Consider the following 21412-nt stretch of genomic DNA (forward strand, 5'->3'; position numbering starts at 1 on the left):
ATGATTAACAATTAAGTAGGGGGGCTACTGGTGTGTGTCTGTAGCTCTCAGGTGTGCACTTTTGAAAAGTATGTGACGGAGAAGTTCATCGCACTGAGGCCTGAAGCGGCCACCTGTAAATATCCTTTAACAATTCAGACAGTGATAGTCAGGCTGATTCAGCAGAAAAAAACCAAAAAGACATGAAATATGCTAAGTAAAGTGTTCAGGAGCCCATGACGACGGGGACTGATGGGTCACAAGCTTTCTAGCACACTACATATGCAGAACTGGAGACAGCCTGATGCTGAAAGACTTTTACCACAGACAGTTACAGTAAGACTACCCACCTATGCATTGCAACAGGACAACCAAAGTGAAATGTGTTGAAACAGGCAGTTTTGTAATTCAGTGTAACATTAAACCATCATTTCTGAAAATTGCTGAAATGTTGATATGGGAGAATTTCTTCAAGCTTGTATGAGATCTGCTTGAAATGTAGTTAGAGGTTCTTTGTTCAACTGGAAAGAGCATTTTCATCTCTGCTAAACCCGACAGAAGCATGTTGTAACAAGGGTGGAAATAAACTTTTTTAAATGTGAACATCTAACAGCCACTGACAGATAAATGTTCAAATTCAGCAGCCACTCAATAGTAAGTCTTTATTTTGTGTCTGAAATGTGCAGACATAGGCTAGACGAGCTTAAATAATAAACAAGAGGCAGCAAGACGAACACAAAACTGTTTTTCTTGATCTGGCGGTCCTCAGCTGAGCAGCCAGGTGAGGACCGCCACTTTAGGTTAGTGTAATTAATGTCCGCCTGGGCCTTTGAAATATGTCTACTGAATTGAAATTAATCACTATCAAAGTTCGTTGTCATCGACCTGTCACAACTTTTTTTGGTCGGGGGGGCACTTGGGATGTAAAATCTATCTTCAATTAGGGAGTCTGCTACAAAAGGCCATCTACATCCTGCATCGTCACCTCACCTTTTGTAGAGATGCCCCTTTTTAATTCACTGAATTATTAGGGACACAGACCTATTATGGACAACATCTTGAGCTAACTATGCATTTAATTGACTGATTGATTTTTATTATTCTGTCAAGCCTTTTCAAATGCCCTTACCACATGGACTTACAATACACAATTAGACAAAGAAGACCAAATCCTGCCTCCCATATAATTTACAGTACCACTGTTAAACAAACAAACATCCTGTCTTTTTTCCAGACTTTAGAAACAAAATGTCCCTATTTAAATTATACATTATATGAGTATTTTTCCAAAGCTGGGCAATAAACTGAAACACTTACAAAACATATTGATATATTGGTGTCACTGACGAGCTTTCTATAATTGTCCTCATTTTGGTATGTTTTGTAAAAGCTTTCTAAAGGTACTGCTGAAAAATCTGCCCTTAAAAGACATCACCCACTGTGTCCACCTTTCCCTGGCTTTGTTTTACATCCATAAAGGAAAGTGAAAGTGCCAGAGCTAATGCTTAGTATTATTATTGGCCTTATTAAAATATTACAGCAGGTAATGTTATGAAAACTTGTAGATGTCAGCGAATACAGATAAACATTCATTGTTATCGCAGTAAATCTGTTAAAGGTGCAGTGTGTAGAATTTAGCAGCATGTAATGATGTGTTTCTCTCAAATAATAGTAAACCTAACAATTCTGAGATACTAAACTTTCCACTCTGTTGCTCAGGAACATTTACTGCCTCTAAGCAGTAAATATAAACAAAGAAAGGAGTATTGTCATGAGTTAACAGAGCACAGACAAAGGAAAGTATGAAAACAGTCAGCAATGTGGAAACTTTCAGACTTTGTATAGTTATTTTTAGTCTATAACCTGCTTATGACATACGACACTTTCTCACATTTATTCACCGATTAAAGCTCACATAAGTACTTTTCAGTTTGAGCTATATCAATTTGACCACAATTTTGAATAGTAAACTAAATATTTATTAGTATAAAACCAAATACACCGGGCAAACACTAAGGTTGGGTCACTTTGACAATTCAGTAACTCAGAACATATTTAGCCATTCCTTGCTGAAGTACAGGAACATCAGGTTTATAAATAAGTGTCCGGTCTGTATGTTGTAGGTGAATCTGTTTAAAAAGAGAGGTTTAGGCCAGTGCACCATTTTCACTAAGATGACAGACTGATAAAATAACATTATCATTGTGTACTGAGCCCACAGATCATTTTTTGCTTAGACCCCACAGGTCCCCAAAAACTGGAGTCCACAGACACTCAAGGGTCCATAAACAAAATTAGTTTAGTCTCAGGTCTCTAGCAGAAGTTGGCACAACTGCAACTTGTCTGAAAAGGTTTCTCAACTGACAGCTATACATCTAACTACCCAACAACATTAAGAAAACTCTTCTCAGATGGAGGGTCAAATTAACACAACTTAAACGTATGGGGTGTGGCTGATGGTGTGACATGAGACCTCATCAGTGAGTTAAAGTCTGTTGACTTTCACAGTTTTTAGAAATCAACAAAACTGCCGTCAATAGTTAGCCAACTAGCATGCAACGTTACAGCACAGAGCTGAAAAACATGTTTTATCTGTGTTATGGTTTTGTTTTACTTGAAAAAATCGCTGAGCAGATCACAGACCCCCAAAAGTTGTTCCCGTGATGTACAAGAACCCCCCCATGTTTTGTTTTTAGCCACAAGTTAACATTGTTGACAACAGTCTGCTGTAATGTATCGATTAGCTATCCGTTAACTGGTAATCTATATTTTTATTCAACGTCAGACCTTATTTTGTATCACTTGTTTCAGTGTGACATGCGAAGCTATCGTGTTGATAAAGCTAATTGTATCGTAGGGTAGCTAATGCTAGCTAGCAAGCTAAATACTCGCTGTTAGCTCAGCGAGCTGCTGTTTTCCTGGTTACACACTGATAGTTAGAGAGCTGTCTGTGATAAGAAGCGACACAGTTAATTTACTCACACTACTGACAACACGAACCCCAGTCAGTCCAAAATGACAATGTCTTCGGCGTCTCAGAGTGCGTCTTTGCCTCCTGTGACTGCATAGATGGAGAGCAGCGCAGGCAGCAGTTCCGTGTTCACCAACAGCCGTGCAGACAGAGGGGTGGGACAACTTCTCCTCTCCCCGCCCCTGCTGCTCCCTCCCTCCCACTGCTGGAGGGGATTCAACCTCTCTGTAAGTGACACTAAATCAAATATCATTTTATGGTGTTTAGCTACATGGCATGGTGTTAGGCGTTTACTCTCATTCAGCACAGTATATCATCAGTTACATATTAAGTTAATTAGGCCGGCAAAACTAGGGTACAGTAAATTGGTTGTATGCCTCTAATCAAGTCAATTTGCAATTTACATCCATGTCTGTCCAGACTTATATACAGTCTACGGTCCAGACTCATATAATATTTGTAGTGACAACTTTGAAGGGATTTGATAAAATGTATTAAGTGTTTTTTTTGTTTGGTTATCACTATATTGACATGCTTGATTCCAGTGAATAATTTCCAGTGAGAAACATGCTGTCTTCACTTAGAGACTGGGTTGTGGGCAAAACAGTCACAATGACCTTGACCTTTGACCTTTGACCACCAAAATCTAACTAGTTCATCATTGAATTAAAGTGGACCTTTGTGGCATATTTGAAGAAATTCCCTCAAGGCGTTCCTGGAATATCTTGTTCCCGAGAATAGGATGGATAAACGAGCAGATGGACAACCTGAAAACAAAATGCCTCTGGTCATGGCTGTCATCGGCACTGAGACATGAAAAAAACATTTCAATAGAGAAAAGACAGCAATTGTTCCCTGCAATTACAATCATCTAAATCAGTCCAATCATTGACATCAAAATGAAGCAAGAATGAAAAGGTCATCAAAGTAACACACACACAAAGACAAGACAATAAACTGCTGTCACCCAGATGTTGTTATTAAAGGTCATAGCATTTGTATAGTATTTTTCCCTATGAGATATTTTTTGTGTGCATATTAAATAAGATAATTATGATTAGATGCAGTTTCTACATGATGTTCTCATTATTTTAAATATTTAGCATCTCAGTATGGTTTGAATGGATAAACTGTTTTGTGAAGGTTTTGAAATTTAATGCAGATTTCAGATGTTTTTATTCATTTCAATAACACAACTGAAGAAGGAGATAGAAAAGCCATGTTGTCAGTCGTGCACACATTGACAGACCTCCAGCATAAAAATGTATCAGAGCTAAATTACTTGCCTATTTGTAATATGTCAGTTATAATTGTTGCCTTGAATAAATATTTGCTGGGCTGAATGCATAATGTGACAGGACAATGTGAAGAACTGCTGAGTCGAGGGTGAATGTGTCATAGATCTTCAGGTTGCAGGGACTTGTCACATCCAATGAAAGAGCAGGTCAAATTTCTCCTTGATGGGGCCCGACCATTAATGTTAATGAGGTTATAAATAAAATAAAGAGAGATAGAATACAACTGTTGGGTTCTTTAAGAAATGTCAGGGATGACTGAGTAGTTTATCTCAGCCACAATGTAATCAATCAGGTTTGTGTTTCTCAACAATACTAGCTGATATTTTTGTGTTCATACTCATATTTTATTTAATACCCCTAAACTTAAAAAGCTGTATAACAAATTGCTCCGTCTAAATGACAAAACCACTCAGATAGATCTCTGTCCCTAATGAATTTTAATTAATTGCTAATGGCATGAAAGATTTTTAGAGTGCCCATTTAGCACAGTGAATCAGTATTTCGACTGGTCAGACACAGCCCCCTTAGTATGTACCCCCAGCCCTTTGCTAAGTGAAATTACTGGAAAAACTGATTCATTTCATCTAATAGGTTAACACATGCATGCAATCAGACTGGTCGGCAAAATTTCTGCAATCTAAAAGACAAGAGGAGGCACGTTGGATGCATTCTTTGCTAAGTGTGCCTGGAGACACTACTGCTTCAGTGTGTATACTATTTAACATGCTGTTTATAACAACACAGTCCTTTTATTGTGATCCAGCTTTGGTAGATTGACTTAACCTAAAGAATATGAATAACGCCAGTCTTGCATTACTCTGCTGTATCAGATCATCAACTTTTTGTGACACTCTGTTGGGTGCGATACATAATGCAGGCAGGTTTAATGGCTTTAGATGGATTCATAAGCTATGAATTTGTGAAAATGGAGCCAAAAGTTCCTCCTCTGAGTATTCTTGATTTATAACGATAATGTGATTTAATACATTTATAAATGGAAGACTGGGGCCAGAACTTGAGCATTCTTTCAATATATTGATTAATCAATACAACTATTACAATAACAAATGGACCTATGGTCTCAGAGGTCAAAGGTCATCAGCATTTTTTGTTACTATTTTCTGTCGGGTGCATTTGCTGTTTTATAGTTGCTACATAATAGCCAATACACAGGAGTTATTATTTTCAATCAAGTTTCAGTGAAGCAAAGGTAATAATTTTCTGGATAGACGACTAGCACTAAAATATTCAGTACACATATCACAACTTACAGTATTAAGCTCCCTCCTCCACACCATTATCTATACTAATCTCTTAGTCTTTTCCTGTCATTCTCTGCAAAGCAATTTTGAATACACCCCTCTCCTCTCTTTCCGGCTCTCTTCCCTTTTTAAAAAGGGAAGCTAGAGAACTAGCAGTACTCTAGTGCTTGTGTTCATGACCACAGTGTTTTTAGATGTCACCATATTCAAGGCGCCTGGCCATGATGTAGGGATCAATGTCCCGACCGATTAGAAGTAAGGTCTTAAGGATCAGCCAAGTGTTGTGTAAACCTTAAAAGAAACACAGTGTCTTTCCCTTTCTCAGGTTTCTATTGTGTGACTCTAGCTCACTTCCTATTTGTCTTACTTAATTTGGGTTGAAGGTTAAGTATGTAAGGTAATTGTTTACCTTGCTACCATATTAACAGTAATCCCTACAATAGCTTGTGCATGCTGTTTACTGCCATTGTGGCGTTGAGGCAGTGCAAAGGTGGAGCAGGATATAAGACAGGCCTGGAAGAAGGGCCTTCTCAGGTCAGTTGTGCCTAACAACTGTGTTGCTACCACTGTGACTTTTTTTTTAGATTAAGAGGGTCGCTCAGTCTTGACACTCTTGAGAGCTACATTAAGAACACACTTGTAAATCCTTAGGGGAGTGTTGGCTTTACAACACCTACAGCAATTTGTGTGCATTCGAGACAAGTTCCATTTGCGCTACTCTGTAGAATGAAAACTACGGCGAAACTTGATCCACAACCTGCGTCTCTATAATGATGAAAGATGAGGTCCCGCAGACAAAAGAAGGCTCCAGTTTCAGCAGTCACATTGCTGTGTGGTGTCTGTGAGTAAGCAAGAACTGAAAGGCAACATGCACATCCTAATTAATATATTATGCAGTACCTGATTGGTGGTGTGATGAAATAGAAATTGTACACCCACGCATGCTTGCTTTGGCCATAACCTTTTCCATACAATCATGGGAGGGGCTCTCTAATGCTGCTATGAGAGATTTCTGTCATGCACAGACATGCATGAACATATGTCTGCATATGTCTGCAAAAATCTAAAATTGTCTGACTTTGTCATGCTCATTGGAAAATGTTTTAAAGTGGAATTTATGAAGCCCAGTGTGGACTGACAATCTGTGTCATAGGATTACATTTGATTAGTAATTAAAAAAAATACTTTATAACTGTAAATTCCTCTTTGGTGTGTCTATTCAGAGTGATCTCTTCTGGAAACATTTAAGGACACAACAACATTTGTTGCCCCTGGTATCTGCCAATATCTTCATGTTGGAAACTTGATGATTGATTTTCCGCATTGTAAATAAAGTAGTGCCTTGCAAACATGATATATGGTGGAACTAATCTCTTTCATCAGTCAATTATTATATGATTTGTCATTTTACGGCATTTATATTTTATACTTTTATATAAATATGTTTTTGTTTCATAAATCCTGATAGGTGTACCCTTTAAGTCTGGATTCTATACAGGAATATAACATGCATCTAACTAAAATTAGGTTTCAACAAAGTTTTACACAATGCAGAGATCAAACAAAATTAAGCTACATAGATCTTAAAAACTGTAACTTCTAAAGTTATTATATGAAATTTAATACCTGTGTGTTTTTAACTTTATGCAGCTTCTTTTGTTTAAACTGCTGACACAGCGTGTGTAAATGCATACTGTCACGGTGCAGTTACAGCAGTACAGTAAAGCTTTACGTGAGACAGTGCTTGGTAGTATTTGGCACCACACAAGGATTCGCTTTGTGAATCGATGCAGCCTAGAGGCTTTGAGCAGGTCCTTGTCCACGGCTGACAATTTGCATTTAAATTGCATCGCCCACACAGTCTGATGCACTGCACCTGAAGAAGTACAGAAGAAACTGGGATGAATTCAGGAGCAATGACATATTATCACTGTATTTCACCAACAAACATAAGACAAGCACAGTCATCAACAAAACAACAGAAACTCCATATGCTTTTTATCTTTTTTTCTTATTTACCTATTTGATATTCTGTAAAGCTCCAGCCATGTTAGAATAACTACAGTGAAAATGACAAAAGTATGTTTGTTCTTTTGGATGAACAATTAAAACAATACTGTATGTTATCTCGTCTCTACTTTGACCAATACAGGTGTGGCAGGTGGTTGTAAAGGAGGCTCGGTCAAAGGTTAAACAGAACACGTTACATTCCACTAAAGGGAGTCTCCTTGACACTCATTGACCAAAAAGACCCATTACCACTCCTGTTACCTACATTTGCAGTGGTTGAGTGATTCTTGAGAAAACAAAATGCCTCATACTTGACTGCTTGCCCTCGTGTTCTGCCGTTTGGGGACAGAAGCTCTGAAATGCATTAAAAGGCTTTTACATTAGAGAGCAGCATGCAGTGTTTAAAAGTCACTGAAGATCAATTCAATTAGATTTGATCCTGTAGGGTACTCTTTTGGGACATAGTCACGAGAGTGACTAAAGGACAAGCTAATATTAGACACACAGTTACAGAGGAATTGATGGTGTGGCCAGTGGCAGCAAGTCTGCCAAGATGTAGCCTGAACACTGAGACATTTCAGACTCAAGTTATATTGTGTGTGTCAGTTTCAAGAAAATAAGCAATCTTTGAAGTGAAAGCCAGTTCTACACAAAGTGCCACATTGTACAGAGAATAGACACAGACGTACAGCTACAGAGAGGCACAATCACTACGTCCCATAATAAACCTCCCATAATAAACTGCTTCAATTGTGCAATAAAAAAATAAGGAAACAATACACCTTTGACCGTATAGGCTGACACTAGTGTCAAGAAATTCTGAGCGGCATGAATTATTTTGCTAATACAGATGATCTATTTGTCCAGATTTGTGTGTAACCCAGAGGAAGCAAGCCATTTTTTAATATGATATCACTACAGATTCAGAGTTGTTTGTCAAGAGTAACTGACTTCATGTTGCTGTTTTTAATCTCTTAGTAGTATGGGGACTGACAGCTGTGGGTTAGTTCTGCGAACAGGCCAATATTTATGTAAAATCTACTCCCACATACCTGTAACATATCTGCCATGATTTACACACACATTAGAAGTATGACATGCTCTCTTGCAGTTTAACCTTCATAGAGTTAGGGATGTGACAGGAAACTGTGGTTTGACTGTTATTTTTTTACTTCCATTTTTTAGGTTTCAGGTCATTTTTATCGAACTGAAATCCATTTTGCAGGTCCCCTTTCACAAAGAACACTTGACTGCCCTATTCCATCAATATACAGTCACATTTGTACACACTTGTTATAAAGTTATTATATGATTATCATGCTTTGGTGACCTTCCATATAATAACTGTATGATGGATGTTTATAGTTGCGACGAATGAGATGCTGTGCGTGTGTTTGTTTTCAATTAGCCATCATCAAAGTGTTTTATCTTTGCATACTGGTGCAACACTGGGCATGTGTATGAAGTCGTAGTCCAGCCCCGCAAACCCGCCCACCACCCTCCCTCTACCCTTCGGTGCGTCTCGGTCCGCCCGCAGCAGTCTCCTTCGCGGCGAGGTTTCACTACAGAGATGGCTGCGAAAGTGTGCAGATCAGTACTCCTGTTGTCCCGGAGCAGCGGAGCGGTGGCCGGCAGCCTCCCTGCACTTGTTGTGTCTTCACAGCGACATCATCAGCACATAAGACCGGTAAGTCCCAGGACGTCTGTGCGCACAGGCAGAGGTGTAGGACCGGCCGGGCTGGACCGATGAGAAGCGACGGTGGTGGCTGGGCTGGCTAAGGAAGTAAAGCTAACTAGCCTCATGTCTTTTTCTTGAGATTGCGCTTTACGGAAAGGTGAGGCACAAGATGAGTCATGATGTGTGCCCCAACCTGGTGTCGTGTTTGGTTATTTTTAATCCACAGTGGGACGTGGAGCTTTCATAGAGGCAATGCAGGGTTTTTTTTTTTTTGGAGCGCTTGGTGAAGCCCATCTACAGCCCGCTGGCGCTGCCCGGCTGTTTACTGTAACTAGCCTTCAGACACTCTGCTGTGCTCTCTCATAATGCCTCATAATCTCCCCTGTCCTTCAACTTTGTAGGCACATATCTGCAGCCAAGTGCTGTACTGATTACCGTGTGTGAATTTGAATGCGATCCCTTTGAAGGTGTTGAATCATTTCAGAGTATCTGCAGTAGATGTTGGGATTGGTTTGATTACCGACGGCTGGGGATGGGTGTCCAATTTTTTGTGTGCAGTTGCAATAAGGATGTTTTGTGTGAGCTGTTTTTTTTTTGGCTGCAGCTTCTGGAAGGTTTAGTTGCCAGCCCATGACCGATGTTTCCCCTCATCTCTCTGCTCTTACACGGTGTGTGTGAAACTGCAGTGAGTGTGAGTGTGATGGTGGGGCTGCTGCAGCAGAAAGAGGGGAAAAAACTACACTCACTGTTTGTTCATGCACACACACTCACATACAAGACTTCACAGAAACATGGAAGCCCGCACTTGGGTGATGTCACACTCTCCAGCCATGCCTGCTGTTTCTCCACCTCCCTGCGGGTGTTTCCCCATTCAGCTGGGACATCCTGGGTTTTCCTGCAAGCTGATGCAGATCCTTTTTTTTTTTTTTTTTTAAAGGCCACTGTGGCAATAGATGGTAAGGTAAAACTGTTAATATAATGCAATAGTTGCCCCTCTTGCTCCTACCTCTGCGACCCACTCCCTCTGCTGAAACTCGAAGCCTTTACAGCAGCTGCCTGATGAGAAACGTCAGACACAGGATGGACTTGGAATACAAAAGAATGAGGAAGTCATTACAGCCCAGGAAAGAGCTGCCTCTTCACTGTAGCTAGGAACATTGTTGTTGAGTCTTTTTTGCCACACGGCTCACTCCCTTTCTGCTCTTTTTTGTCTTGCACTTCGTTTATCTTGCACATTTCTCTCCCTCTAACATTTTTCCTCTCTTGCTCCTCCCTTATGCAAATGCACACTTGCCACAGTGATATTAATCGAGGCTCTCCTTCCTGTGGAACTGGCTGGCCTGGAGGTTAAGTGGCTGTCAGAGTAGACACACTTGGTCCACATCTGCACACCGGCCCTTGGTGCTTTCTCCTGCTGCAAACTATTACAATAGAACGTTTTTACCCCTATGGAGAAGTAATATTCCCCTCTCTTTTAACATGAGGGGGGCTATTTAAACTGTAAGTGATTTAGCAAGGTGAGTCGTGGCTCGCAGTGTCTTGACAGAGAGATGGTCTAATGAGTTTTTATTTTATTCCAGCCCAGGTTGTAGTTCTGTTTGCCTGTCATACTGTGCCTCCGTCCATCGGAGCGTGGCTGCCGCAACTCCTAACGCAGGCCTGTCACTGTGTGACAGCCAAGCCTCTGTATTCATTTATGAGTCCTTCACTGCAGTGTGAGAACTCTCTGATTCTAGACTTGTCTTTAAAGCTGCAATGGGACACTTACTTATGAGTTGTCATTAGGCATGTAGTGTCTGCGAGGGGGACGTGTTCCTCAAAAGACAAAAGTATGCTGGTTGGAGCTCAATTTTTTGCAGTGAGCAGGCTAATCACTTTGACTGCTGCTTCTATAGAGGTGGTGCAGTCACGATGGGTCGTCTCCCCGGGGAAGCAAAGCAGACCGTGGGCTCCAGAGGCTCACATTTAACCAGCACCGGATTACTATTGAGTCAGCTGTCATATAAAATGCTGCTCTCTTGAAGTGTGGCAGGGGAGTTGAATCATTGCGAATAAACAGTCCTTGTAAAAAGGGTTGTAAATCAAAGGTTGAAGGCGGGCTTTTCTAGAGTACGTGTATATCGAGTCAGTATTCATATGTTTCACCTAAAGTATGTTATTTCATGGCCAAATTGGAGACAAAATGATACCAGAGAGTGCTCCTCAGATTGAGATCCAATCATGTTTCCTGTTTTTCCATTTAAACCGACACGTTCATTAAAGCTGAGCAGTCGGGGGCTGTAGTAGTTGGGGCCAAGGGGTCGAGGCCCACTCCTGGCTTTTAATCCAATCAGTGTAGGAGTAAACTAATTTATCCCTGCTGCTGCTTCATGGGCTCAGTGCTGAAGTTATCCGGATTAGTGCGATAAGAGAATGACTGTCAACTCGTGGCTGTTGTCTGCTAGAAAGGTGATAAGATGGTTGACTGATTGACAAACCTGTCTTCAGAGGCGGTCTCATTAATGTAATCCTGTGCTTATACCGGTTTCTGATTTGCATTCATGATCTTACTTCTACATGTATGACCGAGAGGGGGAAACAGGTGCATTGTATCAAGGACAAAACATTTTGACATGAAATGATGAATTGAATGTCACAATAGCTGTCATCTATGGGGTCTGGGCTAATTAATGAGTTAATTCTTCATTTCAGAGTCCAATGATTGACAGATGTATTGTTGTCTCCTGTGAGGATATTTAACACTTTGGTTTAATCTGCTTACAACTAAATTACAAGGAGCTATAAACATTCATTAAATGTTTGTAGACTGCCTATAAACTGATGAATAGGGGACTTAAAGTGTCGCAGCTATTCAGTACATTAGAGGTTTATGATGACCAGTAAGTCTGCTCTCAGATCTTATCATATTATGTCTGGTACATCTGTAGGAGATGAATCTTCATAATCATCAGTTGATGCAGCTGTACTGTTCCATACTTTCATTGATATAAGATTACTGTAGCGTAGAGGCAATCTTAATGGGCATGAAGTGCAATTTAGAGGGTTTTCTTTAGTGGGTGAGAAAATTGATCGGAGTTTTCCTGTGGGGTTTAATACACTCTTGCTAGGCTATTTGAGACGAAGTGAAATGATAGAATTTCAATCAGTCAGAGATATGGTTACAAAAATGTTTGATCAGTTGACTGGATATTTGTTCATGTTCCTGCTGCATGTGTTTATGCTTAGATTTTCCATATTCGCATATCAGCTGGCCTGGGTAATGTGTCATCTTGTAATTTTTAGTTTCCAATTATTACAGCATACAAAGATTCAATAAGAAGTGAAATCTCAGGTTTTGTTTAACTACATCCTGAGATTTTGGTAACCTGATGCGCCAGATGATATGACCCATCGGGGATGGTTGTGTATTGTTGATCTGCTCCTTCTTGCAAGAATTAAAAGTAACTTGACTTTTGAACTTGGTCTTTGCCTCAGTCTTGTATTAAATTTTTCTATCAGTTTGTTACACTGAACCATCTGAGAAATTGTCTTTGGAAGCTGTTTGGAAAAGGGCACTTTCAAAAAAATAATTGGCAGGTGACCGTCTCACCTTGTGGGTCCACTGGATTTGTGATGCTGATTGGTCCGAACCACCGGTGGTTCAGACAAGCCTAACAACTTGGATTCTCATGTGATCTCGTGAGTCCAGCTGCCTCGCAAGATAAAGATTTTCTTACTGAGCAAGTCAAACGAGTAGGATGGGTCTTACCTTGTACATTTTTTTGAGTGCTGTATGAATAAACTTTGTACGAAGTGCTAGTCAGAAAGAAGTCAGGTAAAGCTGTTCTGCCATTTCTAAGGAAAAAAGAAGCAAAAAAAAGAAAAGAAAAGAAGAAGCCTAGGCGAGGATCACACATGAGAGGATCCTATTTCAGGGCTTGGGAGCTATCAAGTTGTCATAATCAGATTAGCAGTATAATACTATGTAATAGCTATAGTGTATAGAATAAAGTCATTAAAAATTCTCAATGAAATATCACTAATTTGCATCGTTTTTGGTAAGCCTGGACTGATAATCTCTCAGAAACCGACACAGATACATTAAAGCTTTCAGGCCGTCTCGTCCCGTAACAGAGAAGTTCAGTCCACTACTGACTGTCGTTTACTTTAGTATGTGAATTAGTTATAGATAGTGGGCTGCAGAGCAGTGAACAGGAAATACCAGAGAGACAAGCAATCTCATATCACCAAGCAGGCATGTTAGTTCCCTCTCCTTCAGTGGCTGGCAACTTATCTTAGTTAGGCCCATTTCTTGTGACAAAATGACTGCATTTCACCTAATAGATTTGCCCTTCTGGATGACACTATAATAGAGTAAAATCTAGACTTTGTAACCTGTGTGTTTGTATTGTTTGCATTGGGAATAGTTAGCAGAAATGAGGCCCCGTTGCTCCTTTTGTTTTCTCAGTAAAGCAGTGTGTCCTTTTTACTGCTGTTTGCTCTCATTTTTGTGTATAGGCAAGGGGGATCAAGTTGAAAGATAAGCTGGACTTAAAGCATAGTAAACATGTTGCAATTGATTATTTGAACATCAAATGAGAAACACAAGATACTGAAAGGCATGATTCGTGCTCAGAATTATTGTGGTTCCTGATTCGTCCAAACCAGGAGAGGGGGGGGGGGGGGGTGCATTTTGAGGGGAAAACACCCTGCAGTTGACAGACAAGCTCTTCCAGATAATAGAACATGTTCACTACAACAGAGCACACTGTATTGAGCAATTTTCAACACCTTACCCTTATCAAGTCACTCTTTATATCATGCTTCGTTCTTTATCAAACCAAATTTATCCGGTTATTAGTGCTTTAGAAACCCAGCTGAACTGCAGCCAAGCAACGCCTTGTTGGGACACATTTAACATCTTTCATATTTACATCAAAACAGTGCACTCAAAGATGGATTAACGATGCAAGTAGCCTGTGAAATGATGCAGTTTGTTTAGGGTTTATCTTTCTTTTTTTCCCCCTCACCCTGCCAGAGGTACACATTTGCTTTTTTACTACCTGGTTTAAACAAAACTCTCTTCTTTTAGATTACTCTCTTGGAACAAATTGGCTGGTAAATTGAGCGCGCAGTCGTGTTGTTTTTGCATTTTCCACCACTGTGCCCCAACTGTACACTTATTATCTTCATCGAGTTGTGATCCCAGACAAGGTAGCCGTGTCCTGGGCCTTAATGACCAGCATGAAGGTTGCACCCTCAAAGAAAAGATGGAACAGACGCGTTTTTACCTGTGAGAGTCACGTCTCAGTGCCTCTTCTGGCCTCTCATGGTAGTGAAAATGTCATGCATTGTCACACTCAAGAAAAATAACAAGTACGTGTGTTGTCATCTTAGCACAGTGATGAAATACTGATGGATTTAGTGACTGTGCTTCTGACAGAACTCCTGTCAGCACATGGTGCAGGAGCCAGGGCAATTTTCAATGTCGGCTATGGTTCGGGAGTTGTACGGCTGACCTGGCGAGCTTTCTGTACTCCAATTGAGAGTGTTGCATTTGTTCAGCAGAGGCCCCCTTTTTTTGACACTCTCCTTTTCTACAGGGTTTTTGTCATCTATCACACTGTTTCTATTAGAATAAGTTGACAGGTCTGTGAGATGGTGAGGCCTAAGATGGGCTTCCTCACAGTTCAGTTTGTTCTAAAAAAAAACAAATAAGTAGTGCAAATACACGGCTGTAGCAGCTTAAGAGAAACCATTCTTGGAGTGTATCTATATCCCATCAACTAAAGATACTTAATTTGGTGGATATTGTATAATCATAATCACATTGCAACACACAATGGCCTGTGACACTCCAACTGCATGTTATCCTGTGAGAACAACCTCCTACTGCAGGTATTTTTACTCATGCCCCTCGAACAGCGGTTGAAGTTTGTCACTATATGGCTGCATAGAGAAGGTGATTTTCAACCAATTAATGAGCAAAGGAAGAAAAACTCCTTCTCCATCACTCTCCTGTATCTCCAGAGGCGTGCTGGTGTATGTCAGTTTCCCCAGTGCTTTCTTACTTTAATTTCCCTGTGCTGTCTGAGCCCATCACATTACAGCACCTGCTTAGCACTGCGCCCTCTCTCACGCTCACCAGCTGTTTGCCTTGTGGTCAAAAGAACTGTCCTGGAAGGTGAATAGATTCAGTATTAGACACTTACTGAAGAAATTCTCTCCCCATCTGTCTCTGTGTTGGTATATACAGTACAGTTATTATTCTAATGCTTTGACTTCTTACTAGACTGATTGGCTGCACTGACAGCGAGGCCACATGCCTCAGTAATCTACTGTTCATTATAGAGATGCTGTAGAATTGTAATGGATGAGACTATTGTGATGGACAAAGTCCTCATTAGTACTCCGAAAGGGATTTCACCCTTGAAGTGGTAAATGACTGGTGAACCTCGGCTGTTGGCATAGACTAATTAGTCACTTCCCGTGTTTCTGTGTGGCCCAGCGTGCCTCCAGTCAAGTCTGAAAAGGACATTAAACTAGGCCAACGTGTGTAATGTGATGATGGATGGCGGCGACGCTTGGTTACCTCCTCTCATCTCTGGGACGTCGGGCTGCTGTCGTCCTCTGCCAGGAGGGCAGGTGAGGCCGCTGCCACAACCTGAAGGTCATAAGCATCACAGCCTTTGTTGCTATTCGGTTTGGGACTGAGCTCATTATTGTGACAGCAAAACAAATCTGCGGCAACGCTGGGTTCTAAATGAACGGTGAGAATTAGACCTGGCAGATTTAGCTGATCTGACAGTTATGTGAAAGCTTTTCCACATTTAGGTTTTGCTGTCATTTTGTGTGGGACACTAGGTCAAAACCTAAACCAGCATGGTTATGGCTGTGTTAACATACACACGTGCCATACCACTGCACTGTACTACAAGTCTGTTGCCAAAATCTGAACAGATAAATATATTTCTGCTAATGGTTATCATCTGACTATTAACTCTGCAGTTTAGATACTGTACTTTGTGTTAATGTGGTCTTTTTTGGACTTGAAAATAATGTTTTATTTATTTATTAGGTTTTATATCCTGATTTACATAAAACCTTGAAAAATAATATGGCAGCAACAAAAGGCCAATGGCGGAACAAAATGAGGGGAGAGAGTAATTTATATCTGCTGGCAAGAAGACCTTAACATAGGACGGCCTAATTGCAAATGGAGGTGATGTGAGTATATTGTACCTTTTAGTGTACTTGTGTGTTTCTGCTCAAGCTTTCAGCATTTTTAACACACATGTCTTTCAGGCATTTATTAAAATGTAGTCCACTTATCCCCCCTCTGGCTCCTCTCAAATTCACTCCTTACTCATTTCAGTGAAAAAGGAGGACAAGATGCATTTGTCACACAGAGTCCATATTGTTAGATGCAAAATATTCAGCTAATTGGTGAGAGGGTGGGCGTGGCTGACCTGTCCTTCAGGGAGTATTGATTGTTTACACATGTTCATGATGAATTAATGCAAGTGGCAGAGTGGGAGGGACGCTGGCTTTATTGAGTGCAAGCACACTGACAGACAGTGCAAAGTGACATTTAAGTGTTTGATAGGTGTATAATTTTCAACTTGTGAGCATGCTGTTTAGCCCCAGCAACCTTTGTGTGCAACTCATTATGGCTTGCCCACATTATCAGTAAATTTGTCCTTGCAAATTTGAGCCTGGCTGTACCTTAACTGAGAGGTAACCCCTACCTGTTTGGATACTCTCATTTAAATGTCTCTGAGCTGCAGATATACAGTAAATACAGCAGGCACACTCACTAGATTAAACAGGCTTTGTGTCCTAATGAAGGTAAAAACCAGATATCAGATTATTGTGTGTAGAGCTTCTCATATCATCCCCACAATAGAGCTGTATTCTCCCATTCTGCTTAGTGTTCCAGCCTTGCTTATCTATATTGCACTGCTTTATTGGATATCGAAAACAATATGGTATATTGAATCTGACAGACCCATGAATTACAATTGCGTAGTGAAAAGCAGAAAACAATCATATCAAAGCAGGGCAGCAGGAGGAGAGGCATCATCGTAAGGCTGGCAGCAGGAGAAAAGAAACTAGCTCATGTGTCTATAATGAGGTAGTTCTTAATTAGCAGTCATTATGTATGAATGAATCCTGTTTTTATTGGTGGAGTAATGGCGGAAAAGTTGTTTAGATGAATGTTGGGATTCTGTGATGCGAGGATTCCCTCGGCCTCAGGCTCAAGCTCTTTCACTGAGGAGGAACTGGGTAAGCATGACTGTTCCTCATTACAGCTTTCCCATCTCACTCGCAGCAGAACTGAAATGATTATTGCATACGTTTGACTACAGAACACCCCTGGCTTTGAAACTCCAGACAGCTTTCACCCTGTTTGCAGCTAAATTAGCAGATATGCAGGTAAAAAACGCTCATTTAAGGGTTAAACTAACTTTCATGCGTGGCGGCGCTGCTTCCAGCATTTTAAAAATGGCCGTATCAGCGCTCGCCAAAATTTTAAAGAGTACATCTGAATAAGATCTCTCTGTCAACTCCCTGACAACTGATTTGTGTATAATTACTGTGTAAGATTTTTCGGTACACAAAAGTCACCTATAAACTCTGTTAGAGGAAGAAGTAATAACCAGGCTTTCAAGGACACAAATGTGCTTCATTATGTTACAGTTTAACCAAAAATAAAACATTTAACTGGAGACAATCCCTGGTAGAAAAATAAAGCATGCAAATTACTGAACAGTTCACTATCAAAGAGGGACCCTGGCAAAATTTAAACAAAGCTAATAGCACTTAAGCTCATAAGTAGTCCTTTTGTTCCTGCTGGATCGATGCACAGGGTTAATGGCAAGAGCGCTTGACATTTTCAAGTTTGTTACACCTTTTTTTTTTTTTTTTTTCCCTGGTGATTTTAAAATACGTGCCAGTATCTCCCCTGATAAAGCCCAGTCGGTCTCTGAGGCGGCTCTGCTGAAAGGAAATCTGCACGCGTTTCAGAGTTTTATCTGTGCGGGGAAACATACGGGTGTTGGGTTACCAGGGAAATGAGGGCTTTGCTGGTCATGGTTAAACAGGATGTATGGGGAGCTGTGACATCATCCACGCGTCGAGGTCATTGTGGCTAGTGGGAGTGTGTGTCGACTTGAGAGGAATTATCTCTCCATGGTGGCTTAGTGAGGCGTGGTGCCAAGAAGGCTGCTGTTTGTTGTTTCCTTTTAGCATTGGCTCACATTTTCCTCCTTTTTTTACCCTGGGTGGTTGGCATGCATTAGTTAGTCGTCACAATAGTGCCAGTTTAAAGTTGCACACATATACTCCACGCTACCAAGAGCACATCAATGATCAAAGAAGATTTGACAAAAAGATTTTAGCAAAAAATTGGTTTGTCATCATTAACTCTCATGATCAAAGGAAATTCAATTTCCAAAGGAAATGGATATATGTTTATTGACAAAGTAGCATAATGACGTATCATTATCTCAATTCCTAGAAATGTGTTTTTAAACTAATCTGAAAATTCTGATCTCTGATGTTGCTAAAGATTAATGTTTTTAGGGAGCCCTGGTTTGTTTGTTTTATATTTTGTGGAAGCCCATGACAACACGTTTACCTTGGTGGATTCATGAGGCATCACAACATTTCAAGATCACGTGAGAATCCATCTTGTTAGGCTTCAAGTTATGCGCTTGTGTCTGAACCACCAGTGGTTTGAACCAATTAGAGACCAAATCCAGCTGCCCCGTGAGGTAAAATAGTGATTAAAGATGACAGACAGATGGTTCATCTCATTACATTTATCACATACACAGACATATGTTCTTTGAGTTAGGAAACACATACAACTCATGAAGCCTGAATTTAAACTGCAAAGGGTCCAGTTTTAAAAATGAACTCAAAACTAAATCCACTTTTTTGAGTTTGTAAAGTACATGTACAGTCACTTTATTGTGCTATTAATTGATCCTGACAGGCCTCTAAATTCCCTAATACATTACTGTGTTTCTATGCTAAATGAGCAAAGCTCCTCCATTTGATAATGAAAAGCATCTTGAATAACCATTTTCTCTTTAATGAGGTCTAGCATGCCCTTAATCAGGAAAATCTACACAGTTAAAACAGAAGATACTTATATTAGTGAGGTTGACGGAGCAGTCTGGTTTTCAGGTGGAGGGGTCCTTTGTGGTTTCCTGGCAGCTGTTCAGAGACAACACGCAGTCTGCAAGGTCATGACAAAAAATGGGGACAGGGGACAGAAAAATGCCACAAACAACATAGCACATTAGTAGGAAATGGGCCCAGCTGTTCTCTCTCATTTTCTCTTCTTTTCTTTAGAAGCTTCAAGGCATGTTCGTGCTCACTACCAAAAAGTATAACTAAACCATATCTGCTTTTCTAACACCAGCCTGCTTTCTGCCTGAAATGAGCCGGCTGTATTCTCTGAATGATGCTTGTGACAACTTCATTACACAACCGGAAGTCAAGAACCAAGCCTTAACTGAGATTGATCAGACACCGAGCACATCCAGGGAGTCAATGAGCCCCAGAAAGCAAGACTCTCTGCTCGGCCCGGTGCCCGGTTTGTTTGCACTGTAATTACCCAGATTGTTGCAGTGCCATGCTAGACACAAGCACGCTGGGGATTTGCCATGGAGAAAACAAACACGGGTGTACACCTCTGTCCAACAATGGACCCTAAGCCCTCAAGTCCAATTGTTTTATGTGTAATGATTAGGTGGACCAGAGGGACAGGCACCAGGAGTCTCAAACAAGTCGTGGCAAGCTCAATCTTAACCCACGCTCATGTTTTTCATAATGTGTGTTTTGGTGTACATGTGAAGCTGTTTACAGATTTACAAGGTCTGACTCTAATAAATTTGCTGTTGATGGGAAGCTCGCCTCTGACTGCTGAACAGCTTGTTTTAAATGAATCAAGGGTTTGAGCTTTGAGCCCTGTTTCTTTAATTAACTCCTATATCAAGCACAAGTGGATCAATGACTGGAGACACATGTGGAATGAGCTCGCCTGTTACAGAGAGCTGAGGTTGTATGGGAGGTCATGAGAAGAGGGAGGGGAGGGGTCAAATACTCTGTAGAGGGATGGTTGGAGGGATTAAGGTTCTTTTTTTGCTTCCTCAGCATTTCAGAGGAAGCCTCATTCCAACCAGTCGCTTTTATGGTATGCTGCATTTCTATGTGGACAAGAGATTTTGACTGGATAATCCTATTAGAAAAGTATTGTGCAAATGTTGCAAGTCAAATTATCATATCATGTTTTTGACTGTGTGGCAGACAGGACGGTATCAACGCAGCTCTACATCTCGTGTCTAGTGTAATCCATTTTCCATGTCTCCTTGCTACAACACAATATGACAGCAGTGTACAGTTAGTGCATATAAACAGATGAATATTGTGATGCTGAATGTGTTTGTTTAATATTTTCTTGATTAATCAGTTAGTTGTTTTGTCTTTTAAATGTCAAAAAGTTGATCACCATTTCTTTAAACGATGTCAAATGGCTTACTTTGTCCTGACCAACAGTCCATAACCCAAATATATTCACTTTAACTGTAATTAAGGCCTAAAGAAACCAGAAACTATAAACATTTGAGAGGCTGGAGTGAGAAAATTTCAGTATTAATGGATTTCGAAATGATTAATGGATTATTCAAATGGGAAGATAATTTTCTGCAGATTAACTAATTGCTTAATTGACTAACCGTTGCAGCACTTAAATATTGTGATATTGTGTAACATGTAAATTCAACCTGCTGTTAAAAATACTTCATCACACTGATGCAAAAACATCTGTAAATTGGCATAAAGCAGCTTTGTTAATTTGCAACATTGATGGCAATGACAATTAAAGGAAAGGCTACCTATTTTACAGCTAATTTCTCTCATCTCACAATGTGTATTGTCTACAGCAATGGTCCAATGAATACTTCCACTTATACTTGACGTTGCACCTGAGTGAATGAGATAAATCTAAAAAGACATACACAGCTGTATTGACTACAGAAAAGGAACATACAGGTTACATGTGTTATTGAATCCGTTATGGTCTAAAACACTGTGCCCCCGCTTTATATTATGGTGTTGTGCCTTCTGGTGTGTGAAAGTCAGGAAGGTAGGTCCAACGGGGGACGATTTGTGAGAGATACAATCTTTCCTCTTCTCAAAGGCACCTCCGGGAAGCAGAGCAGTA

The 21412-nt window shown here is 40.4% G+C and overlaps 1 protein-coding gene across 5 annotated transcripts in view; it reads left to right on the forward strand.

Annotated features, from left to right (window-relative positions):
- The window catches only part of mcu (mitochondrial calcium uniporter), a 68476-nt gene that overhangs the window by 1114 nt on the left and 45950 nt on the right, over nt 1–21412 (forward strand). For 2 of the 5 annotated variants that reach the window (XM_062430231.1, XM_062430232.1), the window contains exon 1: nt 3049–3177. The exons of 2 other annotated variants lie outside the window; for them this stretch is intronic. In XM_062430231.1, the coding sequence (XP_062286215.1) occupies nt 3049–3177 (129 nt within the window). Of the gene's footprint in view, nt 1–3048; nt 3178–9066; nt 9208–21412 lie in introns of those variants that run through there. One more of the 5 variants, XM_062430233.1, reaches the window with a different exon arrangement.

This window comes from Scomber scombrus, chromosome 12 (genome assembly GCF_963691925.1).
Source record: "Scomber scombrus chromosome 12, fScoSco1.1, whole genome shotgun sequence".
Taxonomy (NCBI): domain Eukaryota; kingdom Metazoa; phylum Chordata; class Actinopteri; order Scombriformes; family Scombridae; genus Scomber; species Scomber scombrus.